At 43.6% G+C, this 12,389-nt stretch overlaps 1 protein-coding gene across 3 annotated transcripts in view; it reads right to left on the bottom strand.

Annotated features, from left to right (window-relative positions):
* The window catches only part of LOC115018276 (activin receptor type-2A-like), a 36,662-nt gene extending 25,645 nt beyond the window's left edge, over positions 1 to 11,017 (bottom strand). For 2 of the 3 annotated variants that reach the window (XM_029447215.1, XM_029447206.1), the window contains exons 1-2: positions 10,329 to 11,017; positions 10,077 to 10,156 (exon numbers count right to left, since the gene is read on the bottom strand). In XM_029447215.1, the coding sequence (XP_029303075.1) occupies positions 10,077 to 10,156; positions 10,329 to 10,438 (190 nt within the window). In that variant the 5' untranslated portion in view covers positions 10,439 to 11,017. Of the gene's footprint in view, positions 1 to 3,872; positions 4,009 to 10,076; positions 10,157 to 10,328 lie in introns of those variants that run through there. The other variant, XM_029447223.1, reaches the window with a different exon arrangement.
* Positions 11,018 to 12,389: the final 1,372 nt, after the last annotated feature.

A 12,389-nucleotide genomic window follows, 5' to 3' on the forward strand; every position in this document is an offset into this window, starting at 1 on the left:
GCATTTAGCGGATGCTCTTTTCCTCAGTGATTAAGCTCCCAGTCCGCACCGAGCTACGGGAAATAAACTGTAAGGGTGCAAGATATGCCTGCAACCACAGAACAATCTGATAAGGCAATTAGACCGGATTTCTTAAAGAACAATTAGACTGCAAACAGGAGACGTGATTCACTAGAGAGAGTGTAATATGAAGATGGGAAAGATTGTGAACTTGGCAGAGATGCTGCGACTGGAGATTACTGATTATCTGCCGCCGGCCCCGAAAATTCTATCTTTTGTACGGCGGCCAGGAGGTCACGTTAGGTAGAGGCAATTCCGAGAACCTGAATGTGAGAGATGCGGCGGAGGCCCCCCGACACCGAGACCAGGACGCAGAGGGTGATGCTTTCCTCTTCGATAGCGAGATCCGATGCGCCGTGATAGACCTGAAGTCTGACAAATAGCTAACTTGCTTGCTTGGCCCGAGTTCACCTGAAGCTTCGAAAAGGAAACCGTATCCGCAAAATTGATTCACGCTCCATGAGGTTCAATTTACGATACGAAGAACTTTTTCATACTTTTGTATTGTGCACCAATGAGAAGAAGAAAGTATACATCCAACGCTTCGAAGGCTTTTTCTATGAGCTTCTCATCCATCGTCCAAACATGTCAAAGAACATTTTAACCTTGTGTGTTCCTCAGAGAACTGGAAACGTTCCTTTGCATTGATTGCTTTAAAATCCCAAGATACACAGTTTCTGTTTTGGAGGTCAGAATCTTGAAATACTGCAATATTGGTTGTGTCCATTTTGTGAAGGTGCGGAGAGAACTAAAGAGTCCGCGCACCCCCCTAAAGCAGTGAACCTAGGGGAAACACTGTGACTTTAAAGTATTTCCTTTTATGAGACAGTAAGTAGCACGAGCTGGCACACATTCACTTTCTTACTCAAGTGACATGCACTCACTCAACCACCATTTCCATCTCACATACACGCCAGACTCGTATCTGCCAGAGGAGGAAACAAAGAACCACCAGGGAGAGCGACATCACATCCTGTGTATCAGCACACGTCTCTTTATTATCAGTGCGAGGGCTACACGGTTGGTTCTGGTCTGCTCTGCGGCCAGTGAGGTGCATGCTGGGTGGGAAATGACCACCTACCACCTGCCAAACATTGGAGAAGTTTCGACTAAGTCACTTTGGCAGGTAGCCAGCAAACGCCTGTGGGGGGGGGGGGTTTGTTCTCTCTACTCCAAAACTAAAGCTGGCTGGTGAAACAGATAAAGCGTCTGATTAATTTAGGAATCCTCGAGCTTGTGTGGCAGGAAAGCAAAACACAGTTTTGTTCCTGTGTTATAACGGCCACACGGACTATAAGCTACGTTTTAACCTCCGTTTTGAACACTTCATAATCAATAAATGTAACGTTGTCTTCATTGCCAGTTGTCCTAACACCACAATGACTTGGAGGTAATGCCTTCACGTTTCTGGTTTCACCGACAGCTGATCTCTGGGTCGGAAACACCGCAGCAAAAAGCACTCCGCTTCATAGATGCAGATTTGTTTTTTTAAAGAATGAAAAATAATACAGGTGAGTCAATAATGGCATTAGCGTGTGACATTTCAGACTCGAGAACTGTCCATCGGGCATGTTTTGCCGGACAACTTCTGAGGAATACAGGAACTAATATCCAATTTCCTCTCAGTGACTGGTCACAGGGGCAGGCTGTGCTGCACTCTGCTTTGTAGCCTCATAATGAAAAGGCATTTTGGCGGGCCAGGCCTGCACTCGGCACTACATGCACCGAAGTAGGTAAACAACTCATTCATCAAGGCTTTTTTTGTGTGCCTGCCAGGAGCAGGGATTGTTCGTCGTGATGGAATTTGTTCTAAGGATCAACTTATCATCTGCGTCCAGGAAGAGATGAAATAGATTTGAGGTGATGTATGGTTGTTCGGGCGGTGGCTTGTGTGGGAATATGTGCGACCGGCGCTTAAAACAAATGTGAGCGATGATGAAGAGTGTTGCATAAAGGAGTTAGAGAGAGGCCAGGGGTCAAAGTAATGTCTGCAGAGCTGGCTTCTTGGCTTTCCAGCAATACTTGTTGTTCCTCCTGATGCAATTTGACACTCCTCCCCCACACGACTGACTCAAGAGAAAATTAAATACATCTTTTGCATGTGTGAATAACAGCATACAGTTAGTCTTCTTATCATAGTAGTGTTAACACCTTGCTGCACCATTGAAATAAAAGCAGTGATGATGTCTGAAAAAAGGACTTCTATAAATCCTGCAGATACTCTGCACATGTTGCAGTCATGTTTAGATAGTGCACGTGTCAGATGGATATGGAGGGTGGGAAACATTTTCTAAACTGTCTTTAATCAAAAATCGGGCTCTTCTCTCAAAAGTGGCTTATCAGACAGATCAATAACTGTTACCAGCATGTTTTTGGGTTAAGAAATCCATAAACGCTGCATGTGTCTGTGTGTAATTCCCCTGCAGGATGGGACAAACAGATGTCATAACAGAAAGCCGTGTTGGGGACACGTCGGCAGGAGGAACGTGGGCACCGATGGTTGCAAATGCATCCCAACAGTCGCCTGTAGGGCATCATTTCGAGCCGTTTGACGATCACATCAGTCGGGGCCAGCGGCTGCATGGGACACCGCTGGTGACGTTAGCATTATTTAAGAGCTGGCGGCCATTGCACAAAGTTTGATAAGAAGTTAGTAATGGTGCTTAATCAGTGTTTGAGGGATGGTAATAATCATAGAGGAAATAATAAGAGCCCAGATGGTCCAGAGACAGACGGAGGAAATTATGTATTTTAGTGGAAAGCTGTATCATTTTATTAATTTCTTTTTTTAGGCGTGGTAATCTTGTTGCTGTGGCTGAATGAATAGAGAGGTAACAGTCTAGTCTGTGCACCGCCAGACACCCTTTCACAGGAGACAGTCATTTTACAGAGCAGCCTCGCCGGAGTGCTACATTAACGCTCAATCAGACGGTGTCGTGACATGGCAGAGGTGGTCGGGTTGGCTCGGGTGAGCTGGTCACAAAGACTGCAGTCTTTCCATGGCCGGGAGGAGGGACATGGTAAGGGAGGGGTGGGGGGGGGGGGGGGGCATTAAAAACCACAGCACTCAGCAACTGAATCCAATCCCTTTAATCCCTGCTGGTATGCCCCAGCAACAAACGCCCATTGGTCTCCGCCTCAATTAGCGCTGATGGGGCCGGTTGCCGGACGGGTCAGGAGAGCGCCTGCGTCTCTCGCCGTTAAATCGACGCCGTGTCTGCTGTTTGCACAAGGAGCACGTCCTCTGTGTCCCTCGTGCGTAATGAGCTACAGTCGTCCACTGCATACCGTACATTCTTTACAGGACGAGCAATTTAAAAGTCCTCGTTATCTCTCGCAGGGTACTGTAGATCTGCAAATTCCCCAAGCCCCCCCCCCCCGCCCTTCCTCTCTGTGCTTGAATTGTTTGGATTTATTTGAACGGTGTGTTAAGTGCCACTTGGGCTTAAATCTGAACTACGTATTGAGTTTGAAGTGATATTGTAATATCACAAAGCCTGCTGCATTTAAATTCATTTTTTATAAAACAAGCAATCAATAAGTGAAGAATGGAGGGGGGGGGGGGGGGGACGACGACTGGCAGACAAACCATTATATATATTTACTGTAGGTGGAGATCGGTCCTTTGTGAATCCAGTACAGTTCAGTGAGAGATTTCCCATAATCCACTGCAGTAAAGCTGAATGTGCTTCAAGCACCCATCAAAAGCTAATGCAGACTTACAATAAAGCCTTTAAAAACAATATCCCCATTCCTCTCACAAATACCATTACTGTTAAGGTAATCAAAATGTGATTGTGTGTGCAGCTTACATTAGGAAACTAAAAGAGGAGAGAAAGTCTTGCAGAACTAAAAGTGTCCAGGAATACACTCTGTGGTCAAGGTTAGCCCACACTGGATCCCCGGCTGCGGCTGATGCGTGTAACTAATGCACTGCTCCATTCGGAGTCCTCTCACGTGGCCCTCCAAGACACGTCGTCTGCCGTTCAATTACGCTCACTGTTTGCACTCTCCGGCTTCACATTTGTACAAGACAAACCAATAAACGTTGTGAGCTAATAAATCCCCGTCTTTCATCCGTCCAGCCATCAGACGACCTGAGCTGACTGGCTCCGCTTTATATTTAGTGTCAACTAATGACACGTACTGGTCACGAGGCCCCTCACTGCCAAAATAAAACCCCAACACTTGTGTATTTTTAATTTAGATTACTTACCAAGAGTTTCAAGACTGAACAAATCCCCTTTTCAATTCAGACGGAAGGTTTGAGCTACAAGTGTCGAAAGAAAAGCCTTTTATTTAAAGCATTTCTGATGTTTTTGAACGTATTTCCCAACTTTATGCGTCGTGTGTGTTGATTACAGGACAATAAATGTGAGACGTTTGTGCAGTTCACATGCTCAATGCATCCGAAATGACATTTGAGGTTCATCAGATAGAAAGTGACGGCAACAATAATAATAATAATAATAATAATAATAGCCGGATAACAAACCCACGATATCACAAGCAAGCAGTGTTCGCCCCGGCCCCGCCACGTGTCGGAGACGCCATTACCCTTTAGTGGTTTTGGTGATAAGAGGTTAGAGCAACCTTCATGACAATAAGGAATCTTGGCAAGAGACGGACGAAGACGAAGAGGAGGGAGCGTAAAGCAGGCGAGGACCCTCGAGAGAGCCTGAAACAAGAGCATGATGAATGTACAGCTCGCAGTTTTTAATCAAGGATCAAAGCAGGGCCTCTCCGTCTGAGCAGCCGGCCTGTCTAGACGGAAACTCTCCCAAGCACATAAAGCAACATCTGCAGGATGCATTAATTACAGTAAAGGACCGTTGTGCAGGGTACGACACACCAAGTGGTCAACACTAAGATGTAATAGTGTATATATGAGTAGCACATAAGTCCATCTATGTGAGTGAATCACCAAATATCTCACAAATAAATAAATAAAACACTAAAAGGTGATGTTGTTTCTTCAACCTTGGACTTACCGTCCCTACCATTTGTTTTAATTCGAGTCAGTAATGGTTACAGGGGCAATTCATCGACTTCCCGTTATAGAGGTGCGCTGGGTCTGAATTTACATTTGAGGCTTTTAGCCGATGCTCTCATCCAGCATGGCGTCCAAGAAGAAGAGCACGCAGGCGCCGGCGGGATGAACGCCTGGAGCAGAGGTCCAACGTGTGACCTTTGGGTTTCAGGGGGGAGTCTGTCCTCACAGAGTATACAACCACTGTTCATTTTGTCCCATTTAAAAGCACAATTGTCACATTTACAACAAAAAAAAGACAATTTAGATGCAAAAAGGTCAAAAGAATGATGATGAAGTTAATAACTTTGAGATGAATAACTACGGCTACGGTAAGGAGCAGAACAATCACCTCCAAGGAGGAAAAAGCTGAATTAAATATGTATATTAGTCCCTTCACTGCTGTTATAAAAAGCCTTTTGTGTCCGTACACTAAACCTGAACGCAGTGATACCGGGAGCAGGTTCAAACAATCGCTGCTGAAAATCCCCTCAATAGCAATTATGGCGTTTTAATGATTCTTAATTGTAGTGAAAGTTTAGATAGTCATTTATGTGGTACGTGTGTTTTCTGAGGCCTTAGGCCTTCGAAACCTGCCAATACATCATTGTGTAGTGTTAAAAAGGTTACATGCCCTGCCTTTCACACACGATCAATCAAGCGGCTGCAAGTTGAATGATTTTCAGCGTAGTTCGGTGACCAGAGAAACTTTGGCAACAAGCAGAGAGTGTAACTGAACTTCCCAAAGGTCGTCTGCACTTCTGTTTTTCCTTTTCCACTCTTATCTAGTTTCATTAACGCCCGTCTCGTGCAACATAATGGAGATTAAGTCGACTGCGGGTGATCAAAATGTACGAGTTTAACACAACCTCCGTTTGCAGGGAGAGCGTTGGCCTAATGTTGGGTCGATGGTAAAGCATCTTTTCCGGTGATTAATGAATTCCACCTTAAAAGTACAACTTTAATGAACCAAAACTGTCATTTTTCTAAAAGTACACACACATATTTCTACGAAAGCTATCTCCCCCTGCATGAATACATCACAAAACCCATCCATGTTGCTTGTTGTGTGCACAAAACACCTGGCCGAGGTCTAACTTTAGCAGCGTCGTAATTCCCCCTGCCCAGATCCGGCAACATGCTGTTTACGGTCACCATTTCACCTCCATGAACATGAACTAGTGCAGCCCTTTGTTTTTATGATGTTAAAGCACAGAATGATACACAGCCCTGCAAGGAAGCAGTCTGACTAGTTGGGCCCGAAGGGAAAAATCGAGGCTACATCTGGCCTTAACAAATACACCTGTGCTTTTGGAGCCTAATGCATTATGCAAGAGGACATATTAGAAATAGATAGTGGAGAAAATGGGACAGAGCCTGTAGCCGGCTTCTGACCGCTCCAGGAAACACCCAAAACACTGCAGCAGAGGGCACAGCATGGGGAAGAAGCAGCCCTTTAGTCAAAATGGTTTCAATGTATAGACAAATTACAACCCGTGTGCGATTAAATAACACTTTTTATTTAATTTAGGCCACATTCTACTGGTTTTACTCTTTTAAAAAGTACTTATATTTATATGCCAGGCAGAAAGGAGGAGAAAAGAGCAGCCTTGAGCAACACCACAAACAAAACAATTTCAATTTTCTCCCAGCACAACTGGCAAAAGCTTCACAAATGGAGAGGTTTCACTTTCCACTCTTGGATTTGACCATCAATGCGGTGCCCTTGTCGTGATTTTAGACTATTTAAGGTGGAAATAATCAGCTCAGCCATCAGTAAAGCAGTTTGTCTTTATCCAACTGGACAAAATGTTTCTCGGATCAAAAGAACGCTTCTAATGATTAAACGTGCATTTAAAAAAATTGTACTTAAATGGTTAACTGGCTAAAATAAACAACATTCATCAATGCTCCCCAAAGCCAACTTCAGATCAGATGTCGTATGTGTAAATGATCTGATAATTAATTGCATGCTGGAGGGAAAGGTCTCTTTCAATCCTCTACAGGGAGAAACATTCAGCGTCTTGCTCAAAAACCCTTCAGCAGCGAGGAGCATCCCCCCCCCCTGTTAAAACAACGGGCAAGTTTACCCCAGTTCAACGGGACGGAACACAGAGACCCAGGTCTGAGTTCAGATACTGTTTCAAGTGGAGTTTGACGTGTAGCAGAGCTGAAACTGAATCATCAGATCTGCTGGGGTTGCTTCATCCTCGTCATATTGATGTAACCTTACACTGGTGTGCAAGAGGATCAATGTCTGTGTGGAACTGCTGCAGTGTACAAAAAAAGGAGGCCAAATGTGAAGGCAGGGCGCAAGACTCAGTGGTGGATATACACACAAACCTAAACAGCCATTTCCCCCAAATTACAGGCAAAACATGACTTTTACACGGGAGCGTGACCTCTGCAGCTGGAGGCTGATCGCTCGAGTTGCATTCAGGTCATGTCAGACGAGGAGGAGAGTTGTAGACCCATTATTCTCATTAACTCATTAGGACGGCCATCGGGTCAAACGTGGCCGTTATCTACCATATAAAACAAACAGCATAATAACTGTTAGCATGGGTATGATGGGTTATTATTTGATGCATGTGTTGACTCGCTTCTCTCATTTCTGACACTGAATTAAGACATTTTCCCGTTGGATCTGAAGTTGCCATAACTCACGAGGGAGCGCAGTAGATATTTACCTATCTGCAGTTCAAGCCAACACGAGCTCTGAGGCAGAGGTCGCGTTTCAAACAGACGACCTGGGTTCAACATCCGCCTGCTGCAGTGTCGCATTGTCACTTCTCTGCAAGTAAAATGTCACTTTCCAGCTCGGCAGAAGAGTTTTTCTGAAACTCAGCCTAAAAAGTAGCAAAGCTTACACAAGACGCCAATTTACTATCCTGTCACATCAACACTTTGGCAGACAACCTTGACCCACCATGTGTTACGGCAGCATTTACACATGCCAGCATGGATCAAAACACTCGGCAGCTGCTGAATGCAACATTAAACCAGGTCAAATATCACATCTATGCCTGTTTGTGTGTAAACAGACTTTATTCCAGAAGTAATAGCAAATTACAGAAGTCGTGTGTAGTTTTAGGGCTTAATAAAGCAACTTTGCTTATTCAGAAATATCCAGAAACGCTGTAAAGTAAATCCCATAAACTGCATAAAGCATGCTCATTATATAAGTTAGTAATAAGGTATGCATTTGCAGGGCCGTTTCTTAAAACATTAATATTAAAAGGTTGCAAGTACCAATTTATTTATTACCGATTAATCTGATAAACACTTTGTCAGTTACCGAATTGCTTAAAATGTTAGAAAATATCACAAGTTCAACAAAGCCTCTTCTGATTGCTTTTCTTTTTTTGTTCAAACAACCGTTCAAAACGCAAAAGATATTTAATTTACGATAAGATAAGATGAACAAACAAAAGGGAAATCTTCACACAAAGAGGCGGAAACAGCAATCTGCACGGCTTTGGGCTCGAAACAACGCTGCGTTTTGAAGCCTTTGAATACAAATCTCAATGTTATCTCGAATATTTTGGCACGTTGAAATACGCCTCATCAAATGAAACCACTCTGGGCGAAGAGCCCTGCCCTTATCCGAGGTTTCTTGGTGGCGTCTTGAGCTGTGCCAATTCAGCTTGGATTTCATACAGGATTATTACACCACCTCAAGTAGGAACCATTCATTTCCCCACTTCAGACAGTAATGAGCAAGAGGAATAATCATCTGCTGCACTGTGCAATAAAGACAGCACCTGGCTTACACTCCAACCAACCCCAACTATTACCGTGTTTGAGAAGCCTTTTCATGTCTACTCTAACGCTCAACGACACCCCAGGGCCCCTGCGACTTCAGATTGTATTTCTTAAAGTCTTAATTGGAACTACTTTTACACAGGTACACTGGATGTTTTAGAAACAACCTCCAACGACGCAGAAACGGTTTTATGAAGTTGTAGAAGCACACACACAAAGTTTAACACCTTAAAGATAGAAAGAAATAACCTTCTCTGCTTAATAATAATGTACTTATGCAGTAATCTAACTTCTGCTTATGAACAACAAGAGGAAGAGTCTGTTACGGAAACCATTGCAGCTTATTTAGGCAGCAACAACACATGGAAGTGAAAAGCACAGGTTTACCTCGTGTCACCTTTCATGTGATGAAATAAACATTACACTGCCTGGTCGTACACGCAGGTACAGGTTCAGGGCTGCACACATTGCACACATCAAACCCATGAACTGGGAGAAATCCTCATTTCTGATGTTATAAATCAGTACGAGCAGATCACACAGGAAGAAAGCATATCCCTTCTTTGCTCTGGAAGGAAAAATAGCGCTCCTCGTTTGACCCTTTTCAGCTTATTATCACCTCACTGACCTCGCTGACATTTATTATGCATCCACCCCTGGGAGCTGAGGAGCAGAGACAATGTTCTCCGACATGGAAGCTGAACATTGCTCTACAGTGTGATAATAAACATTTCTTTAGAAAAGAAAAAGGTTAAACCCACCAAACTTTCTATGACCTGAGCAAAATATATATATATATATATATATATATATATTAAAATGTATGACAGGATTGAAGATAAAAAGCCTTTTACATTTGCTATTGTTGTTATTATTATTCATGTTCTGGTGCTCCCATATAATATGCATCTAATGTTAGAATAAATGTCTTTAATTACATATATTTCTGAGGACGAATCAGTTACGTAATGGAGTTAACCCCCAGTTTGTCCTGGTAGTCCCACGAGGAGCCCTTGGGGTCCCCATGCCCACATGTACAAAGCATAGCCTCACATGGAGGATGCAAAGAAAGGGCACCAACACTGAGGTGGACTGGCAGAGTGGGATGTTCTCCACAGATAACAACAAGCTATGCATTGCACTCTGCAGAGGTAACAATAAGCTTTACACAGAAATCTCCCCAGCTGACAATAAGCCATGCATACCCCCCCTCCACACCCACCTGAAGAGCAGGAGATGAGGAAAACGGCGAAGGCCAGTTTGGTGGCGTCTCCCATTTTCCATCCGAATCTGATCCTCTGACTAGAAAGAGAATTAAAAAAATAAAAAAAGAAGCAAAAATAAAAAATCTCAAAGTCAAGAGTCAAATTAAATGTCTTGCTGCTCCACAAAGCACTGTCTCTGCAAAAATGACATCTTTAAAATGTCAATATCGAGTCTAGATCCACAATATCCCAGGTAATGCAAGCCTTACGAGTCCAAAAAAAGAAGAAGGGAGGAAGAGGAGGGGGTGAAGAAGACGAGGGGATGGTTGGAGGTATTTCCAGGTTTACAGACAAGCAATGGAGGGCGACTTGTTGGCATTCAAGCCAGGGCTGTCATGTACTTGCCAGGTGTGCATTGTTTTGAACAGACGTGTTCACCTGTGTTGGTGTTTGACCTGTTCTCCTCAGAGCAGCGGAGCAGAGAGCCGAGCCACAGCCGGGCAGGGCTCACATCCATCGGACTGGAAATCAAGCGCACTCCGCTCTCCCATCAAACTTCTCCTCGACACGCTCCGTCGCATAGCTTTAAAAACGTGGTAGAAATTAGCATTTCAAAACCTCCTACCGCGGGACACGGGGTGTTCAAAACGTGTATTTATGTTGTTATATTCCGTGCGGACGCCTCAGTTTGGGTCCGACAGTCCGGCGGTGGTGGGGCTGCCCGGCCACAACCACAGCTCCGTCCGCTCCAAGAGGGAAACAACCGATTATGAGGCTCCCTCCGCGGTGTTAGCCCTCTCCAAAGTGGGCCAAACAACCGTCCCCCGTCTAAATGACTTGAATGAACAAGTGGAAACACTATCATATGTTAGTAATAACCCCTAAAGCTGTCGCTAATCCGTGTAGCTAATGCCGCTATCGAGTTTAGGACGAGCTGCTTTTCCCAAGTCCGTCTCCTCCTCTGGTCGGGACAATTTCAAGATGGCGTCACTGACCCGTGTCAAGCTACACAAGCTCATATAGGAAGCTTCCGGTTAAGCATTTCAAAATAAAATGCCACACTGGAACGCGTGATGGACTCTATTGTTTGGGGCGTTTAATGCTATTTGTTGATGTTGTTGTTTTAAATAAGAACAAAATGCAACACTATGCCATTGTTTCCCTCATTTATCCAGCTTAATTCCAGCTTGATTTTATATTAGATTATTATCAAGGTGATGTAGGGTTTTATCACAAAGGAGTGTTTTCACCAACGTATATGATGTTGTTGATGTTTGTTTGAGATTAACACAATTCACAGTGGTCATAGTCCACGGGTTAGTGAATAATTTATGAATGTACAAGGCTGGATAACCATCTGGGCACAGTGGGGCTCTGAGGTTGTTTGGTTTTTTAATTAATTGCACATTTGCTTTAGGAATATGCATCATGTCAACTAAATTGGGTCCTGCATTATCAGCTCATGGTAGGGCCCTATGACCACACCTAGTTTTCATTATTTTAGTATAGTTAGATTTTTAATAAGGGGCTCAACAGCTATATTTGAGGGCTCCTGACATGATGAAACATGCACTAACAAGTGTATCTGACCATGGTAGCTGGAATTGCATTAAATTTGAATTGCTTGAATTAACCACTGCTCATTAAATATGTTGCCTTTCGTGTTTAGTATTTCCGATTTTTGTTTACTTTCAATTTGAAGCCAGAAATCGTTCATTTCCGGTACTAGTTTGACTCACTTTAGACGATTAACCAATCTGCTTTACGAGCTAGGGATTGTTTTTATTCGGGAAGGCTGCTCGTTTTGGACTCTGGCGTGTGCTGTTGAAAGAAACGAGGGGCGGTCGTAGTCAGTCATCTTTTCAAAATAAGCAATAACTAAAAACAATGTTTACCATGTACTGTTACCACAAGTATTTGCCATTAAAGTGCTGTTGCAGGCTACAATCTGTGCGTTCGTGTAAAGTAAATCATGCATTATTAAGCATCTATGTATTTTTCTGTCCTCCACAATTTATAGCACACTTAAAGAAAAGCTATAGGAGATCCTTTACAGCACCCATAGCCAATTATAGTGTTGTTTGATGAGGTTTAGACCATAAAATACACTATTTTTAATCACCAGCATGCTCATAATATGTAGCCTGCCACTCTATGTAGGTCAACACATATTGCACCTACATATAGCCCCATGCAGCAGTATGTGCTACTATATGATCACATATCAGATTTCAACATGGGTTGGGTGCTCAGTAATAAATGCTGAGAATACCATGAAGTACAGATATAGACTTGGCCCATTCCCAAATCTGTGTGACACTAATCTCTCT

The sequence above is a fragment of the Cottoperca gobio genome, chromosome 2 (genome assembly GCF_900634415.1).
Source record: "Cottoperca gobio chromosome 2, fCotGob3.1, whole genome shotgun sequence".
Classification (NCBI taxonomy): domain Eukaryota; kingdom Metazoa; phylum Chordata; class Actinopteri; order Perciformes; family Bovichtidae; genus Cottoperca; species Cottoperca gobio.